The sequence below is a fragment of the Mustela lutreola genome, chromosome 8 (genome assembly GCF_030435805.1).
Source record: "Mustela lutreola isolate mMusLut2 chromosome 8, mMusLut2.pri, whole genome shotgun sequence".
NCBI classification, from domain to species: Eukaryota; Metazoa; Chordata; class Mammalia; order Carnivora; family Mustelidae; genus Mustela; species Mustela lutreola.
The window spans coordinates 94,838,291-94,853,586 of NC_081297.1; the positions used below are offsets into that span (position 1 = coordinate 94,838,291).

The 15,296-nt window shown below is 41.8% G+C and overlaps 1 protein-coding gene across 1 annotated transcript; it reads left to right on the forward strand.

Moving 5' to 3' along the window:
- Positions 1-6,759: 6,759 nt before the first annotated feature.
- LOC131837970 (P antigen family member 4-like) lies at positions 6,760-7,127 on the forward strand. The gene has a single exon (XM_059183619.1). The coding sequence runs from the start codon at positions 6,771-6,773 to the stop codon at positions 7,107-7,109; it is 339 nt and encodes a 112-aa protein (XP_059039602.1). The 5' UTR covers positions 6,760-6,770; the 3' UTR covers positions 7,110-7,127.
- Positions 7,128-15,296: the final 8,169 nt, after the last annotated feature.

Here is a 15,296-nt window from a genome sequence, read left to right on the forward strand (position 1 = left end):
GGGGCCGGGACCTGCGAAGGTGGGAGCGGCGCGGCGGAGAGGGGCGGGGGAGAGGCGGGAGCTGCGGCCCGCGCGCCCGCGTGCACACCGCTGCTGGCTCTGCCCCCGGCCGCTCCGAGCCGGACCCCTCACCTGGCAAGTCCCTTCCCCGCTCGAGTCTCACTTTCTTGCTCCGCGAAACGGGGAAATGGAAACTGCCCCCGAGGCTTGCAGTGGTAACGAAGGGAGAGAGCAGGTGTTACGGGAAGCGCCGGCTGTGAAATGAGCATGGGCTTTGCAGGCGGACGGACGGGATTTGAACCCTGCCTGCATCCCTCACTCGCTGGGCCATCTTGGGCAAGTCCCTTGGTGTGACTAAGCTTCAGCCTCATTTTTAAAATGGAGACACTACTTCATTCACGGGCTTACTGTGACAATTAAATAAACTGTTTTCGACACCCTGCACGCAGCAGGTACCTAGTAAGTGTGTTTCTCTGTGTTTCTTAGTAAAGGGAGAGGTTTCCTAGGGCTCTAACCCTCGTCTTGGGTTTCCAGTTCTTTCCAGCTATCTCCTGACACTCTACCCTGCAGCTTCTAGCTCTAGGAACAGGAACTGACCTGCTTCTTACCCACAGGCACCAAGAGATCAGCATTTTAGTGCAGGAATGCTAAAGATGTTATCTATATTAGAGTTGGGACGGGTCTTAGAGGCCATGTAGTCCACCCGTCCTGTCACGGAAGAGAAAACCCAGGTTCAGAAGGATGATGTGACTTCTTTCTGTCATACAAAAACTCTAAGATACCTCTTTCTTGGACCCCGCCTCATTACCCTGAGAAATCGTCAGCAAGACTACCCTGAGGCTGTAATCCAAGAGACTCCTAACAGCCATCCCATCACCCTCTTCCCCATGAAAACAATGTCCCTGGACTCTGACAGGGCACAGAGCCTGGAGACAGGCCACTGAGCTCAAATCTGACTCCACCATATCCTAGCTGTCAGATCTAAGGCGACTTGCTTAATCTCTCTCTGCCTCAATTTTCATCTACAGAATGGGTTGAAATAGTTCCTATTCCACAGCCTTGTCCTGGGAATTAAATGGACACATGGAAAGCACTTAGAAGGTGCCTGGCACTTAGTATGGGTTTTATAAGTGTTAGCTCTTCTTTTTATTAGTAATTTATTCATTTTGACAATTTAATAATTTAATAACAAATAATACATTTCATAATAATGGATTTGTAATTTATTCATTTATCCCTTTAACGTTCTACAATACCCAGAATTTTTACTGTTTGCCACCTCTCTGGAGGTATGATTAAAAACCATATTTTACATTTATGTAGGTCATCTCCAAGGAGCAGCACTACAAGTCACAGTAAGTCAGTAGTGGCTTGCCTGATATCAGATTAGCTAATTGGAACACATTCTTGAAATAATGAAGACTAAGGAAAACAACTTTAAAGTGAGCAGTATGTAGGATAAGTCCGTTTTAGCTGCAAAAGAACAGGAATATATGTTCCTGGGAGAGAGCAGTGGGGCTGGAATAGCTGTGTTGCACAGAAGAGGAAGTAAAGAGGAAATCAGTTCACTCTTCATAGTGAAACGGAATATTTTCCTTAATGTGATGGAAATAAAATTGTACAGTTTAAAGTTCAGTTAAGGGCACCTGGATGGCTCAGTGGGTTAAAGCCTCTGCCTTGGATTCAGGTCATGATCTCAGGGTCCTGGGATCGAGCCCCGCATCAGGTTCTCTGCTCAGCAGGGAGCCTGCTTCCTCCTCTCTCTCTGCCTGCCGCTCCGCCTACTTGTGATCTCTGTCTATCAAATAGATAAATAAAATCTTAAAAAAAAAAAAGTTTGGTTAAAATTTTCCTTCACATGGTATAGTCACCAAAAGCACCGATAGGCATACACAATTATGTGTGAATGTACACATATTGCATACGAGCCCCTCAGCTTTCCATGCTCCTAATCTTTGTGGCATTTCCACTCACCCTGTAATCACTCAGCTTTGCCCTAATGATTTTCAGGGGGAAGCGGATGCTGAGGACTCCCTCCATCCCAGCTCCCTGAGGGGTCTTCCTCTTTGTTTCCTTTGGCCTTTCTGGAAATCTCCTCCACCCTCCACATCTTTTTGCATCTTAACACAGGACCTCGGACTTAAACTGTGCTTCTCTACCTGAATGTGCTTTTCTTCCAAGTAAGGAAAAAAACACTCAAAGTGGCCACTAAGTAAATTAAGATCCTTGCCTTTTACATCGAGAAAACCTTTGAGTTCCTGAGAGCATGTGAGAGTGCCTTCACTGTCCCAACACCCACTGAGGTCTCTGTGGTAAATGCAGACACTCTGGGCTTCCTGACTTCCCAACTTGGCTTACCTCCCCGAGAGGTAAACCAAGAGAAACAAAAAAACTGGGGAGGGATGCCCACAGGCGGCCTAAGCTGTCTAACTGTTGTACCTGCTATGAGAAGCAAAAATTCCATTTCTTAAAATCAGAACAGAAGCCAGAAGAGCCCCTTCTCTTCTTCCTCCATTGGTGGGAATATTCTTTACCAAGCTTCCAAGGTTCGAATGCTTGGTAGAGGGACCCCATATTGGCTGGCTCTTATCATCTTTGTGATATCCCGAACATTGCTCAAAATCTCTGCACATCCTACATGGATTTGTGATCCAACCTGGTCATTTAATCCTTAACATTCTATGACCAATGTTTCCACTTCTGCTGTTTCCGACACTCCGAACTAGCTTTCCCCACTTCCTCTTGGAACCAGTACCGCTGTGTCCACCAGCACCTCCCACCCCTTCCTCCTGGTACCACTGGGATTTCCAGGCCTCCTGGCTATTTCTACTTCCTTTTAAGACTGCTCCTGCTTCCTCTGTCTCCCCATCCAGTCCATGCCACTTCGTATTTTAGTGCTGTTAAAATGGCAAAGCTGTTCAGGGCAGGGAAGATTGCCTCTCTTCTATTTTTATGTTACTATTAATTAGAAAAAATACAAATGCTATGCTGCCTCTTCTTCAAGGTCAGAGACAGTGTTTTCATTAAACAGAGCTTTCCATTTTTAATAAGTCAACCAGGGCAGGGTTTCTGCTCTTAACGAACAACCTCACAGTTTCAGTGGTTTTAGAGACTAAGTGTTCATTTGGGCTCACCTCACAATCAAAGTGAGAGGGGACTAGGCAGTGATAGGGGTTCTAGTCCTCCCAGATTTTCAGGGTTTCTTTCGGGCTTCTTTCTTCATCCTTAGGCCTTGGATTCCTCCATTAGATTATTTGCATCCCCAACCAGGCAGGAAGTTTTCTGTGCCATGGCTTATGTGACTTCTGCCCACATTTATTTGGCCAGAACTCAGAAACAGAACATGTATGCCAGGAAGGTATGAGCCCAGGAAGAAAAGGGAATAGTTTAGTGAGTATCTATTCAGCTGTGATGTAGGAGACACCCTACATCTTTATGGGGTACAGACTTGAGTTCTTGGTAGTGGGGAGAGGGTTTGGCACTGCTCTACTTAGAATCGTCCCTCTCCTCTAGAGACTAAAGCTTTGTTCCTGAGCTGAGCTCCTTGTCCTGAGTTAAGACTTTCCACTGCGTGTAAGGTAAGGCTCTCCCAAGAGGCCCCTCGGTCTCTCTAGGCGCCATTCTTACAATGGTCAGCAGGGCATGGACAAGTTCAAACCAACTGGCAGGCCCATCTCCGGCTCAGAGTACTACCCTCTGCCACACTGGTACCAAAGACATAGAATCAGGAAGCAATAATAAGATTTTAAAAACAAAAAGAAAAGCAAATAGCACTGAGACCCGGGAGACTGAAAAGAGCAAAAGAGGTGCTCAGCAAAGATGATTATGGGGCTAAATGTCCATGTCAAGGGTCCTATGAAATCAGCCTTGCTTTTGGATCAGGACATTCTAAAAGGGCACGCACACATGGTGTATTCACTTGTCATCACAGACAACTGGACTCTGGGACCAGGAGTTGCATGGCTTATGGTGAAGACAAACAGGTTTATGTTCTCAGAGCGTCCCTTAATCAAACATAAGGCCCATCCGGTGTGGATTCATACAGACACCCAGTCTATAGAACTTTTTAGAGTCTCGACTATAAAATGCCTTCTGGGCCCTGAGATTAAAACAAAGGTTCTCCTTAAGTCTTTGGCTGGAACATATGTTTAAGAATAACACTATAATTAAGGACAGATCTGCCCAGGACAGCTTGGTTCCCATTCCTCTTGGCCTTCATCCTAGCTTGTTCCAATGTCTACCAAAGCACTTGTGGTTGTAATGGGTGTGCCAATAGCTACTATGTACTGAGTACTGATCTCCTACAGGAGAGGACGTTGTTGAGGACCCTTGCCAACCTTGACCCAAAACCAAAACTTGGCCCTTCACTAGCTTTCAAAAAAAAAAAAAAAAAATCCAGTGAACCAAGTATATTTTGATTTATGTAGTTTTCCTGAAGATTTAAGGGGGCTAGGGATGGAGTCACAGGGGACATATAGCATTTCACCAAAAATATCTGTTCAACACAGGTGTTCTCCGGACCCTTGCTACTAGCTTCATCACTGTGTCTTCCTCCGCTGGGACCCTCTTGTGTCTGCCACACTTTTAAGCTCTTTCTTCTTCTCCCTTTTCTGCCTTCTGCTGCCATTAGCCTTGACAGGAGGCTGGAATCTAATGTCCATCCTGCAGCAGGCATGGAAGTCATCTACCTCACACAGTGGGCATTCTGACACAATGTGTGCCATGTTGTCCCTTAGGTCTTATCACCCCAATCTTACCACAACGATGTATAAGCTGGATGGATAAAGCCACTGGCCCAAAGTAGCACCACTCCTAGACGCAGGAAGGAGGATTCAAATGCAGGTGTTTGTTTGTTTGTTTGTTTGTTTAAGAATTTATTTATTTATTTGACAGAGAGAAAGAAAGGGCACAAGTAGGCAGAGAGGCAGGCAGAGAGAGAGGGCGAAGCAGGCTCCCCACTGAGCAGAGAGCCCGATGCGGGCCTCGATCCCAGGACCCTGAGATCATGACCTGAGCTGAAGACAGAGGCTTTATCCCACTGAGCCACCCAGACGCCCTCAAATGCAGGTTTGTCTGGTTTTTAATCACAGGCAGGGATACCAAATACATGGCACGTGGACTACAGTTTGTCCTTTCTTCATCCCTGGCAAACATCCGTCACCACCATATTCTTTCCCAGTGAGCCTGCACACAGCTTCCGCATCTTTAACTCAGCTTTCCGGGGAGCCAGGACCTGTCAATTCTATTTGGCCTCAAAACTAAAAACTGTTTGTAACCCCTTCCTCATTCAGAGCATAGTAACCACACCAAAAGCCCCTTTAAAGATGGTCCCTGATTCATGTATTCAGTGTTAAGTGTAACTGATGTTTGGCCAATAATTGCTCTGAGTGGTCGGGACTCCTAGCTGCTGAGCCAGACACGCTCTGGTTGGTCAGGACCTAGGCAGTATTGATATGTTAACGTTTAGACTCTACCCCTGGTTGAGTCTTTTTAGGTCTACACTTCTAGCTCACTGGATAAGTTCTAAGTGATGCTCTTAAAGTCAGTACATGAAGGTACCACAGGTTGTCTAACTGGCTTCTTTTTTCTGCCTTTCTTAGACTATTTGTCATAGACAGCTGTGTTTTGTAATGATTTGAATATGTTTCTACCATATTAAAGCTCCCATGCTAAATGTTGAGTTCCTGAAGAACAGAAGTGAGATTCTTGTATCTTTTTAAGCCCTACACAATGCAGAGCACACTGCCCTCAGATGGCTCATTGGATAAATGTGAATTCACAAATGACTCACGTGAGAGTAGAATGAAATCAACTCAGAAAAAAGTTCTTAAAAAATGAGAGAAGAACCCCAATATTTGTAGCAGCAATGTCCATAATGGCCAAACTATGGAAAGAGCCCAGATGTCCATCAACAGATGAATGGTTAAAGAAGATGTGGTATAGGTATATACAATGGAATATTACACAGCCATCCAAAGAGTGAAATGTGTTTGTGGGAGCAGTGGAGTCAGGAAGGGAAGACAGTAGATAAATAAATAAAATATATGCTGCAGCAGATGGTGATATATGTTAGGAGAAAAACAGAATAGGGAGGAGAAAATGAAGTATGGAAGCTATAGGCAGTGAGGGGGTCAGGGGGCCCAATTTTAAATGGAGGGTTAAAGAGGGTAATATTTGAACAAAAGTTTAGGGAGGCAGGATGAGGAGCAAGTGAAAAGTCTCAGAGGCAGAAGCCTGGCCTGCTTGAGGACTAGCAAAAATGTGGCTGGAAAGGTGGTTCAAGGGTAAGTTTCATAAGAGATGAGATCAGATATGGCCAGAGCAGAAACAGGGTATGCAGAGTTTGTAGGAGGCCCAAGTAAAGACTTTTTGGCATTTAGTCTGTGTTAAATAGGAAGCCTTTGAAAGTTTGGGGGCACAGAAGTATTGATTTGACTTAAATTTCAAAAGGATTCTTTTGGATCACTTTGTTGTTCAAAAACAGGCTGTAGGGGTGGTAGGGGTGGTGAATGCTTTTGGCTACTGCAATAATCCCGGTAAAAATTGATGGTGGGGGCACCTGGGGGGCTTGGTCGGTTAAGCGTCCAGCTCTTGCTTTGGGCTCAGGTCATGATCTGATGGGTCATGGGATCAAGCCTCACTAAGGGCTCAGTAGGGAGTCTGCTTGAAGATTCTGCCCCCCTAACCCATATACCTCCATCAAATAAATAAATAAATCTTAAAAAAAAAAAAAAGCCTTTTTTCCTCACTAAAACTCAATAGCGAGAAATATGAGTGCTCGAGTAAGATCAAAATCTAGAGGAAAGGGAGATGGAAAAACATCTTCTAAGCTGGATGAACCTGGAGTTGCTAAGCAACCAGGTAAAAAAAAAAAAACACCTCAAAAAAAGGAACCACCTACTGAGGATCCAGATATTGAGCCTGGACAAGAGAGAGAAGAAGGAGCATGTGGGGTTCAGGAACCTGAATTGGAAGCTGAAAGCCAGGAAAAGGAAAAGGGTCTGGAAAAGACTGGGGGTGAGCGTGGAGATGGCCCTGATGTGAAAGGGAAGACTACACCTGATCTAGCATTTGCTGAAGTTCAAGAAGCCGGTGATGGACAGTCATAAGTGAAAAAGAAGAGAAGCTGAAGCCACACATACAGTTTGTTATATTGATAATATGGCTTAAATTCTCTCAATAAAGATTTAAAGTTTACTCTGGAAAAAAAAAATTGATGGTGGTTTAGACCAAAATGGTGGCAGAAGAATTAAGGAGAAGTGGTAAGACTTAATAGATCTTGAAGGTAGAGCCTACAGGATTTACTGATGAATTAAATGTGAGCTGTGAAAGAAAGAGAAATTAAGGAGACTTTGAGGCTTTTGGCCTGAACAACTGGAAAAACCATGAAGGGAAGACAGAGATGACCAGGATGAAAGGGGAGATGAAGGTTTCTTTTGGGGTGTGCCAATTTGGACATCCAGCTGGACACACAAATGAACATGGTGATAAGGCAGTGGAGTTGAGGGAGAAGTCCTAGGTGGAGGTGTAAATTTGGGAGTTGTTAAGCATAGAGCCTGTATTCAAAGATGTCCGCTCAAACAGTGAGTAGAAGAGAGGGGAGAAGGGGAGGGAGGGGAGAATGAGCCCAGAGGCATTTCTACACTGGAGGTTCTTGGAGAAGGGGAAGAACCAGCAGAGGAAACCACCAGGAGTAACCAGTGAGATCAGAAAATAATGAGGAGAATTTGGTATCCCAGAAGCCAAGAGAAAAATGTATTTGGGGGTAGGTGTGTAATCGAAAGCTTGTAATGCTGCAGAGAGACCAAGTGAGAATAGACCGGGAGTGATCTGCCCACTTTCAGAGCATTCACTGTGGTCTACTCTCTGCAGTTGTCCTGCCGGATAAGTCTCTCTAACCCAAGGAAAGAATTTGTAAGCCCTTTTGACCACAGATCTAAGCCATGTCATTCGGTCTAGCTTTCTTTTAATAGTGAAGCTGCTATTTTTATCTTCATCTTCCTATCCCTTTGATCTATCCTTAGTTCAGTCAAAGCTGTGCAGGGAAGATGGGTATTAATTTATTGTCCCCCAAACCTTCAATGGTCATAAATATTCTTTTCTTTCTCTCTTTCTTTTTTTTTTTTTTTGTATCTCTGCTTGATATGTATGAATGTCTATTCTCTTATACCATGTTTCCCAAATGATATTATTTCCTCTTCTTGCTCTTAGAAAGATTCTCTCCCAGGTGACTTTCTTCTTCTTTAGCTCAGCTTTTAACACCTATCATAGTAGTTGTAGATACCTTGACAAGGACCCAGATCCTAATCCAGCCATGTAGTGATTCCTCCTTCTAATGGAGAGCAGATGCGATCAACAGACCATTCTTAATTATTGTTCATACACAAGGTACTGCAAGGTTCATAAACCTCTTCCCAGAAGCCAGGCTGTACATCAGACACAAAGGAGGAGAAGATGGATTTTTTTTTTTTTTAAAGATTTCATTCATTTATTGGACAGAGACAGATCACAAGTAAGCAGGGAGGCAGGCAGAGAGAGAGGGGGAAGCAGGCTCCCCGCTGAGCAGAAAGCCCGACGCGGGGCTGGATTCCAGGACCCTGAGATCATGACCCAAGCCGAAGGCAGCGGCCCAACCCACTGAGCCACCAGGCGCCCCTGGATTTTTTTTTTTTTTTAACAACTTTGCCATTAAAAACCCCTCTTTATGGAGAAACCAAGCTTGTATCTTTTCCTGTATCTAAGAGGACAGGAATACTATGCCCTTTGGTGACCCAAACAAAGAAGAGGAAATGATGGAATATCTCCAATGAGCCCACAGTGTCTGCTCTGAGCAAAGCAATACATGAAGTGAAAAACGGTCCTACTGTTTGAAAGTCAGCACGTCATACCTGCAGACACTCAAATGCCCTTTCTCTTCCATGTCCTCATAGGATAAGACAACAGAATCTGGACCAAGGACCCCCCGAAGCTTTAAGAAAGACCTCCTCCCACAAACAATAGGAGCCACAAAGGTCATAAGGGTGCTAGGCAATTCTCTGGGGGCCTCTGGCCCTTGGTATCTGAAATTTCTCTCTCAAGGTCAAAAGCATCAAGGTGCAGTCTAGCTGAGAGAGGACACTGGCCCCAATTTTGAAAGAGCCCAAAATAAACCAATTGGGATTTATTAGAGATATAATGGTGCTTGGGACTACTCTTGCATGAACTTAAAACCGTTTTTTTCTTCATTCTTTCTTTTACCTTAGAGTTTAAGACCTTGGATTTTTTTTTGCTATTGTTGTTTGCCTTATCAACTGCTTTACAAACTGTTAAATAGGATTCTTAGATATACCTGAAGCTATTTCCTTATTATCATCAACTATACTTCATTTTCATTCTAACCCCTCACCCAAGTGGTAAGATTTTATTCTTTTATTCAGGAGATTATACATGAAACTACTTTCTCATGCCTGTGAGAAACTTATTTTTACTTATTGACATAAAACTTTCTCCTTTAAGACAAGTAGATTTCTGATAGTGGACATAGCGCATAACGTCAACCCATTCTTTAAGAGTAAAAAATTCTTTTTCTTTTTTTCCTCCCAGCCTTAAATACCTATGATTGAGTTCCCTTATTGAGAAAATGTGTGTGCATCTTCTCTCTTTCACCTTGAAACTGGGCTAGAAATATTAGACACTGGAGAATGTATTACCCTGTGGCTTTATGTTACATAATTCTTTCCAAGTGGAATAACAATTTAATTTTCAATCTGTCTTCTATTACATCATTATGCAGGTTTTAAAATATTAATCTCATTGATAATATATCCTCTCCTCCAGTTCCTGGTACATAGTTAATTACATGTTCTCAAGTTTTCATTTGAATGATGGAGTAGAGGAGAAAATTTGGCAAAAAATCTAGTTTAAGAGGGAATAAATTTTAAAAACTTCCTTAACCTTAATCACACTCCACGTACTTGCCTCCAACATCATTCATCCACCAACTTTAATGGCATGCCTTCTAAGTAAATCCAGAATGACAACTTTAGACGAAAGGACAGTAAGTATAGCCCTCACACCAGGGCAGAGAAGACTCCTGTTTATACTAGTGAAGCCGTGCTAGAAATATTTCCCCAGGTCACCCCCCACACCCACTAATAATTTCTCTACCACACAGAGCCACCCCACCTCACTTCCACCCCCACGTCCAGTGTCAGCCCTGCTGAAAGGGATCTAAGCGGGGGAGGGTTGTTTCTTTTAATAATAGGATCTCAGTGTTGGAAGGGATTTCAGAGGTCTGCAAATCTAACCCCCACTGTGTAAGAATTGCTTCTGTACTCCCTAGTCATTTCAGTCCTGCTCCATGTGACCCCCAGCCAGCAACAGTAATACTCCCTTCTGAAGCCATAGGGAACAAGGCCTAATCCCTGTGCCATATGGCAATCCTTAACAGGTCTGAAATATGAGGCAGTGTTCCCAAGAAATTTCACTTGAAGTTACTTGCTCTTTTCTATCAAAATTATTTTTTTCTCCTTCCTACCTTTTGCCGTAGGTATATAAGGTCTTGTCTACTAGTGCGAGATATTTCCTTTGACATTAATTCTTCGGCAATCAAGCCTCACATTTCTTGGAGAGTAAGTTTTTTTATGGGGTTAATTCCTCCTTCCTCTCAAAAAGGTTTTTCTCTCAGTTCATGGCTTTAAATCTTTACAGACCTTAGGTATGTATTCTAAAAGCTGAAAATGTCCATTTTCATTGTAGAGGCTTGATGATCAAGGAGGGTTCTTTTTATTTTTATTTAAGATTTTATTTATTTATTTGAGAGGCAGGGAAAGAGAGACCACAAGCAGGGAGAGTAGTAGAGGGAGAGGGAGAAACAGGCTCCCCGTGGAGCAGAGAGCCAGATGTGAGGCTCCATTCCAGGACTCCGAGATCATGATATGAGCCAAAACCAGCCGCTTAACTGACTGAGCCACCTAGGCACCCCAAGAATGGCTTTTTTTTTTTTTTTTTAAGAGAAGAGAATGTACCTAGAGCTACTTGGACCTATCCTATTCTATCACAGAACTCTCTATTTCCCTTTCTGTGTTAACTTTAAAGAACCAAGTTTTTGTTCTCATTCCTAAGAATGAAACTCCTTTCTTCTTTAGTAGGTCAACCCTAAATAAGAGAAAGCACTTTAGAGAAAGGATTTTTGCATGTTTTTCTGCCCATTTCATATAATTCTTTACAAATTCTTTTTCTAGCCTTAATTTTAGTCCAGCAATTCAGTTCTCTCATCTGAGAAATCATTGGTTACATTTCCTCCACTCTCCCATCTTTTTTTTTTTTTTACTTACTTATTTGTCAGGTAGGGGAGAGACAGTGAGCGAGAACACAAGCATGGCTGCCCGCTGAGCAGGGAGCCCGATGTGGGGCTCCATCCCAGGACCCTGGGATCATGACCTGAGCCAAAGGTAGGCACTTAACTGACTGAGCCACCCAGGCACCCACTTTCCCTGATTAAAGATCAGGGGTGCAAGAGTCCATTGGCTTCTGTTACAAATGTATTGCTTTTTACACCTTAGCCTTATAGATCTGTGGATTTGTTCTCTCTTTTAGTGAATGAGTCAAAAATACAAACTGGCAATTTAGAGAATAGATACAACTGGGACCAATTACCAGGTACTACTTATTCAGATTATATGTATAATGTTTTCATTTTAAAAAAATAAAAGAATGGTATGGTTCATTTGATTTTATCTTTTTGTGTATCATTTCAATGAAATAAAAATGTAATTCATTACATTTGTGGGAAGGATGGGCAAAATAGGGGAAGCGGATTAAAAGGTATAGACTTCCAGTTATAAAATAAGTAAGACACAGCTATACAATGTATACATAGGGAATATAGTTAATAGTATTAACAACTTTGTGGTGACAGATGGAGGTTAGATTTATCATGGTGAGCACTTCATAAGAGGAATAAATGTTGAATCTCTGTGTTGAATACTTGCAACTAAGTAAGTTGCAGTATGTCAACTACACATCAAAACAAAAGTTTTGATACAAAGGAATACATGATATAAAATATATGTTACAAATGTAATGATTTAGTGGTCATGCTTGAACTTGATATCCAACCCAAGAACTAAAACATTCCCGTCAGTTTATACCCATATATTTATTTTCTATTCTTTTCTATAACTTTCTGTTCTATGCTTTCCACAAGTGATAACAATATACTGAAGACTGCCTTTCAGTTTCCTTACTTTATGAAAATGTTCTAATACAAATGGTCATATACCTAAACAATAGCTATTTAATTTTGCCTGTTTCTGATTTTATGAAAATAGTATCATACATATATCATCTTCTGGATTTGCTTTTTCCTTCAACAAAATGTTTCAAAGATTCATCCATGTAGCTATATTTCACCACTTTTTCTTTGTACAATATTCCATTGGGTGAATGTATCATAGCTGGCATAGCTATTCTCCTGTTAATGTATGTTGGTTGTTTTCATATTTTTTCCATATATGCGAGCACTGTTGTAAGTATTCTTGTATTTGTGGATAAGTTTACCTGGGATAGGGATCGAATTGCTGTGTTGAAGGAAATGTAAATGTACAGCTGCACAAAAAATTAACATTTAAATATCAAAATTTGAAAATTTAGGGGTACCTGGGTGGCTCAGTCAGTTAGGTGTCCAACTGAGTGTTCTGTTAAGTGTCCAACTAAAAAAATAAAAATTTAAAAAGAGCAGCTTGCGGGACATTGGGTGGCTCAGTTGGTTAAGCAGCTGCCTTCAACTCAAGTCATGATCTCAGTGTCCTGGGATTGAGTCTCTCATCAGGCTCCTTGCTCAGTGGGGAGACTGCTTCTTCCTCTGCCTGCTGCTCCCCCCACTTGTGCACTCTTTCTCTCTGACAAATAAATAAGTAAAATCTTTTAAAAATAACAATAATAGTGGCGCCTGGGTGGCTCAGTGGGTTAAGCCACTGCCTTCGGCTCAGGTCATGATCTCAGGGTCCTGGGATCGAGTCCCGCATCGGGCTCTCTGCTCGGCAGGGAGCCTGCTTCCCTCTCTCTCTCTCTCTCTGACTGCCTCTCCATCTACTTGTGATTTTTCTCTGTCAAATAAATAAATAAAATCTTTAAAAAAATAACAATAATAAATAAAAATAACAACTTGCTTTTGAAAGTAGTACTAATATCATTAATAGTTGTATTAATGTCATTCACACTAGCAATGTATAAGAGTCTTTTGATGTACATACATCCTTGCCAACACATGGTATTGCCAAGACTTCTTTTTGCTAATCAGAAGGGTATATGCATGGACGCTTTGGTGGCTTAGTCGGTTAATGTCTGCCTTCAACTCAGATTATGGTCCTGGGGTCCTAGGATTGACCCGGCAGAGGGCTCCTTTCTCCCTCTCCCTCTGCCACTCCCCAGCTTGTGCAGGCTCTCTCTCTGACTCTCTCTCAAATAAAGAAATAAAATATTTAAAATAAAGGGGGGGGGGTGTATGCAGTATGTAATTCCCTGATTACTAATGAGGTCAAGAATATTTTCATATGAAAAAAAAAGAATGTTTTCATATGTTCCTTCTCCTATATGCCTCTTTTCCTGAAAATTGTCAATTATATCTTTTGCCCATCATTCTACTGAGTTGTTCAAATTTAAAAAATAGATTTCAAAAAATGTAATTTATTAATATATGTAGAAAATGAATTTCAGTGATTTAAAATAATGACAGATCTAAATGTACCAATGTGGAAATATCTATCATTCCATAAGAATTTTCAGAAACACATACATACATATATATATAATCCAGTGTGTATGTGAGTACATGTAAAAATGTTTAGCATATATAAAAAGGTGCAATGGACTGAATGTTTGTGTCCTCCCAAAATTCATGGGAATGTGGTAGTATTTGGAGATAACCCCCAGTGTGATGGTATTTGGAGATGAAAGCTTTGGGAGGTGATTATATAAAGAGGGCAGAACCCTCATGAATGGAATTCGTGCTCTAATAAAAGAGACCCCAGAAAGCTCCCTCACCACTTTGCCATATGAAGACACAGCAATTAGCCATCTATGAACCAGGAAACCCAAATATGACACCAAAGTGATGGCACCTTGATCTTGGACTTGTCAGTCTCCAGAACTGTGAGAAATAAGTTTTTGTTCTTTATAAGCCACCCAACATATGGCATTTTGGTTATGGTAGCCCAGACGGACTAAGAGAGGAAAGATAAGTCTACAACTGTCAAAAGTGGTTATCTCTGGGAGGCATGTTGTGCTGCATCCATGAAGGAGAGTACTGTTACAGAACAACTTTCATTTTTGACTCTATATTCATTTGTTAATATAAGATAACAAGCGCATATTCCCTGTAAAAATATTTTTCAAGTTGCCACCAGAACAGAAATAGAAAAAAGAAGATGTACTAAAATGATAGGGTCAATCAAAAGGAATTCTAGAAAATGTAGACATTGTTTTCTATCAGAATACTTTTCTAATGTCTATTTAAATGATGTCGCGTCATTTAATTTTATAGTCTAGTGGTGATTGTGTTTAAAATCAATTGCAATTTTCCTATAAAATAGTCTGTGATAGAACTTTGATATCTTTCACCTTGCATACGGAAGACTAGGGAAATATCTCTTAAGGAGGCATTATACGTGTTTGCCCACAGTAGAATTTCAGAGTTTTTATATTATAAGAATTCTTCACAAGGAATACTTTCCTTTTCCTAGCAGTAGTCAATATTTTATTTTCTCACCCAGCATGCAGTTCCCACCTTTGTTGAATGCCTGTTTTCCTCGACTTGACTCTAATCAGGTTCAATCTTTGTGGGATGTTTTCATAGAGTATTTGAAAGAGATGATAAACCAGAGTTTCCCCATATTCTCTCTCTCTTTAAAAAAAATAAATATCCCTTTCTCTTGTTAATTTTAGAAATCAAATAGAATTTCTGCTTCCTGCAAAGACGGAAACCTGGCCCAGGGTGCTGGCTCCCTTTCCCAGAATCAAGTGAGGAAAGGCTTACGGGGGATATGAATTCCAGGAACTAATGACATGGACCGTCAGAAGGGCTGGGGCGATGGTGGTGGTTCCCCTGCAGCGGGTGGGGGCACAGGTTGGCCACAATCTGGGGCAGACGACTGGCAGGGAGAAATGGATTAGTGAAAACAAGTTTACATTTCCTCTTGCCTCTTCTTACTCCGCTTTGAGGCAAAGATTGTCTTCCTGTTCACCAGGGAAATCAGTCAGATAGGGGCCCAGGGGATAAAATCAAGCAACTCGAATCTTAGCTAGAGTTAGGAGTT

What these genes read in the sequence shown, in the direction of transcription:
- LOC131837970 (XM_059183619.1), top strand. Translation starts at nt 6,771, where the DNA reads ATGAGTGCTCGAGTAAGATCAAAATCTAGAGGAAAGGGAGATGGAAAA.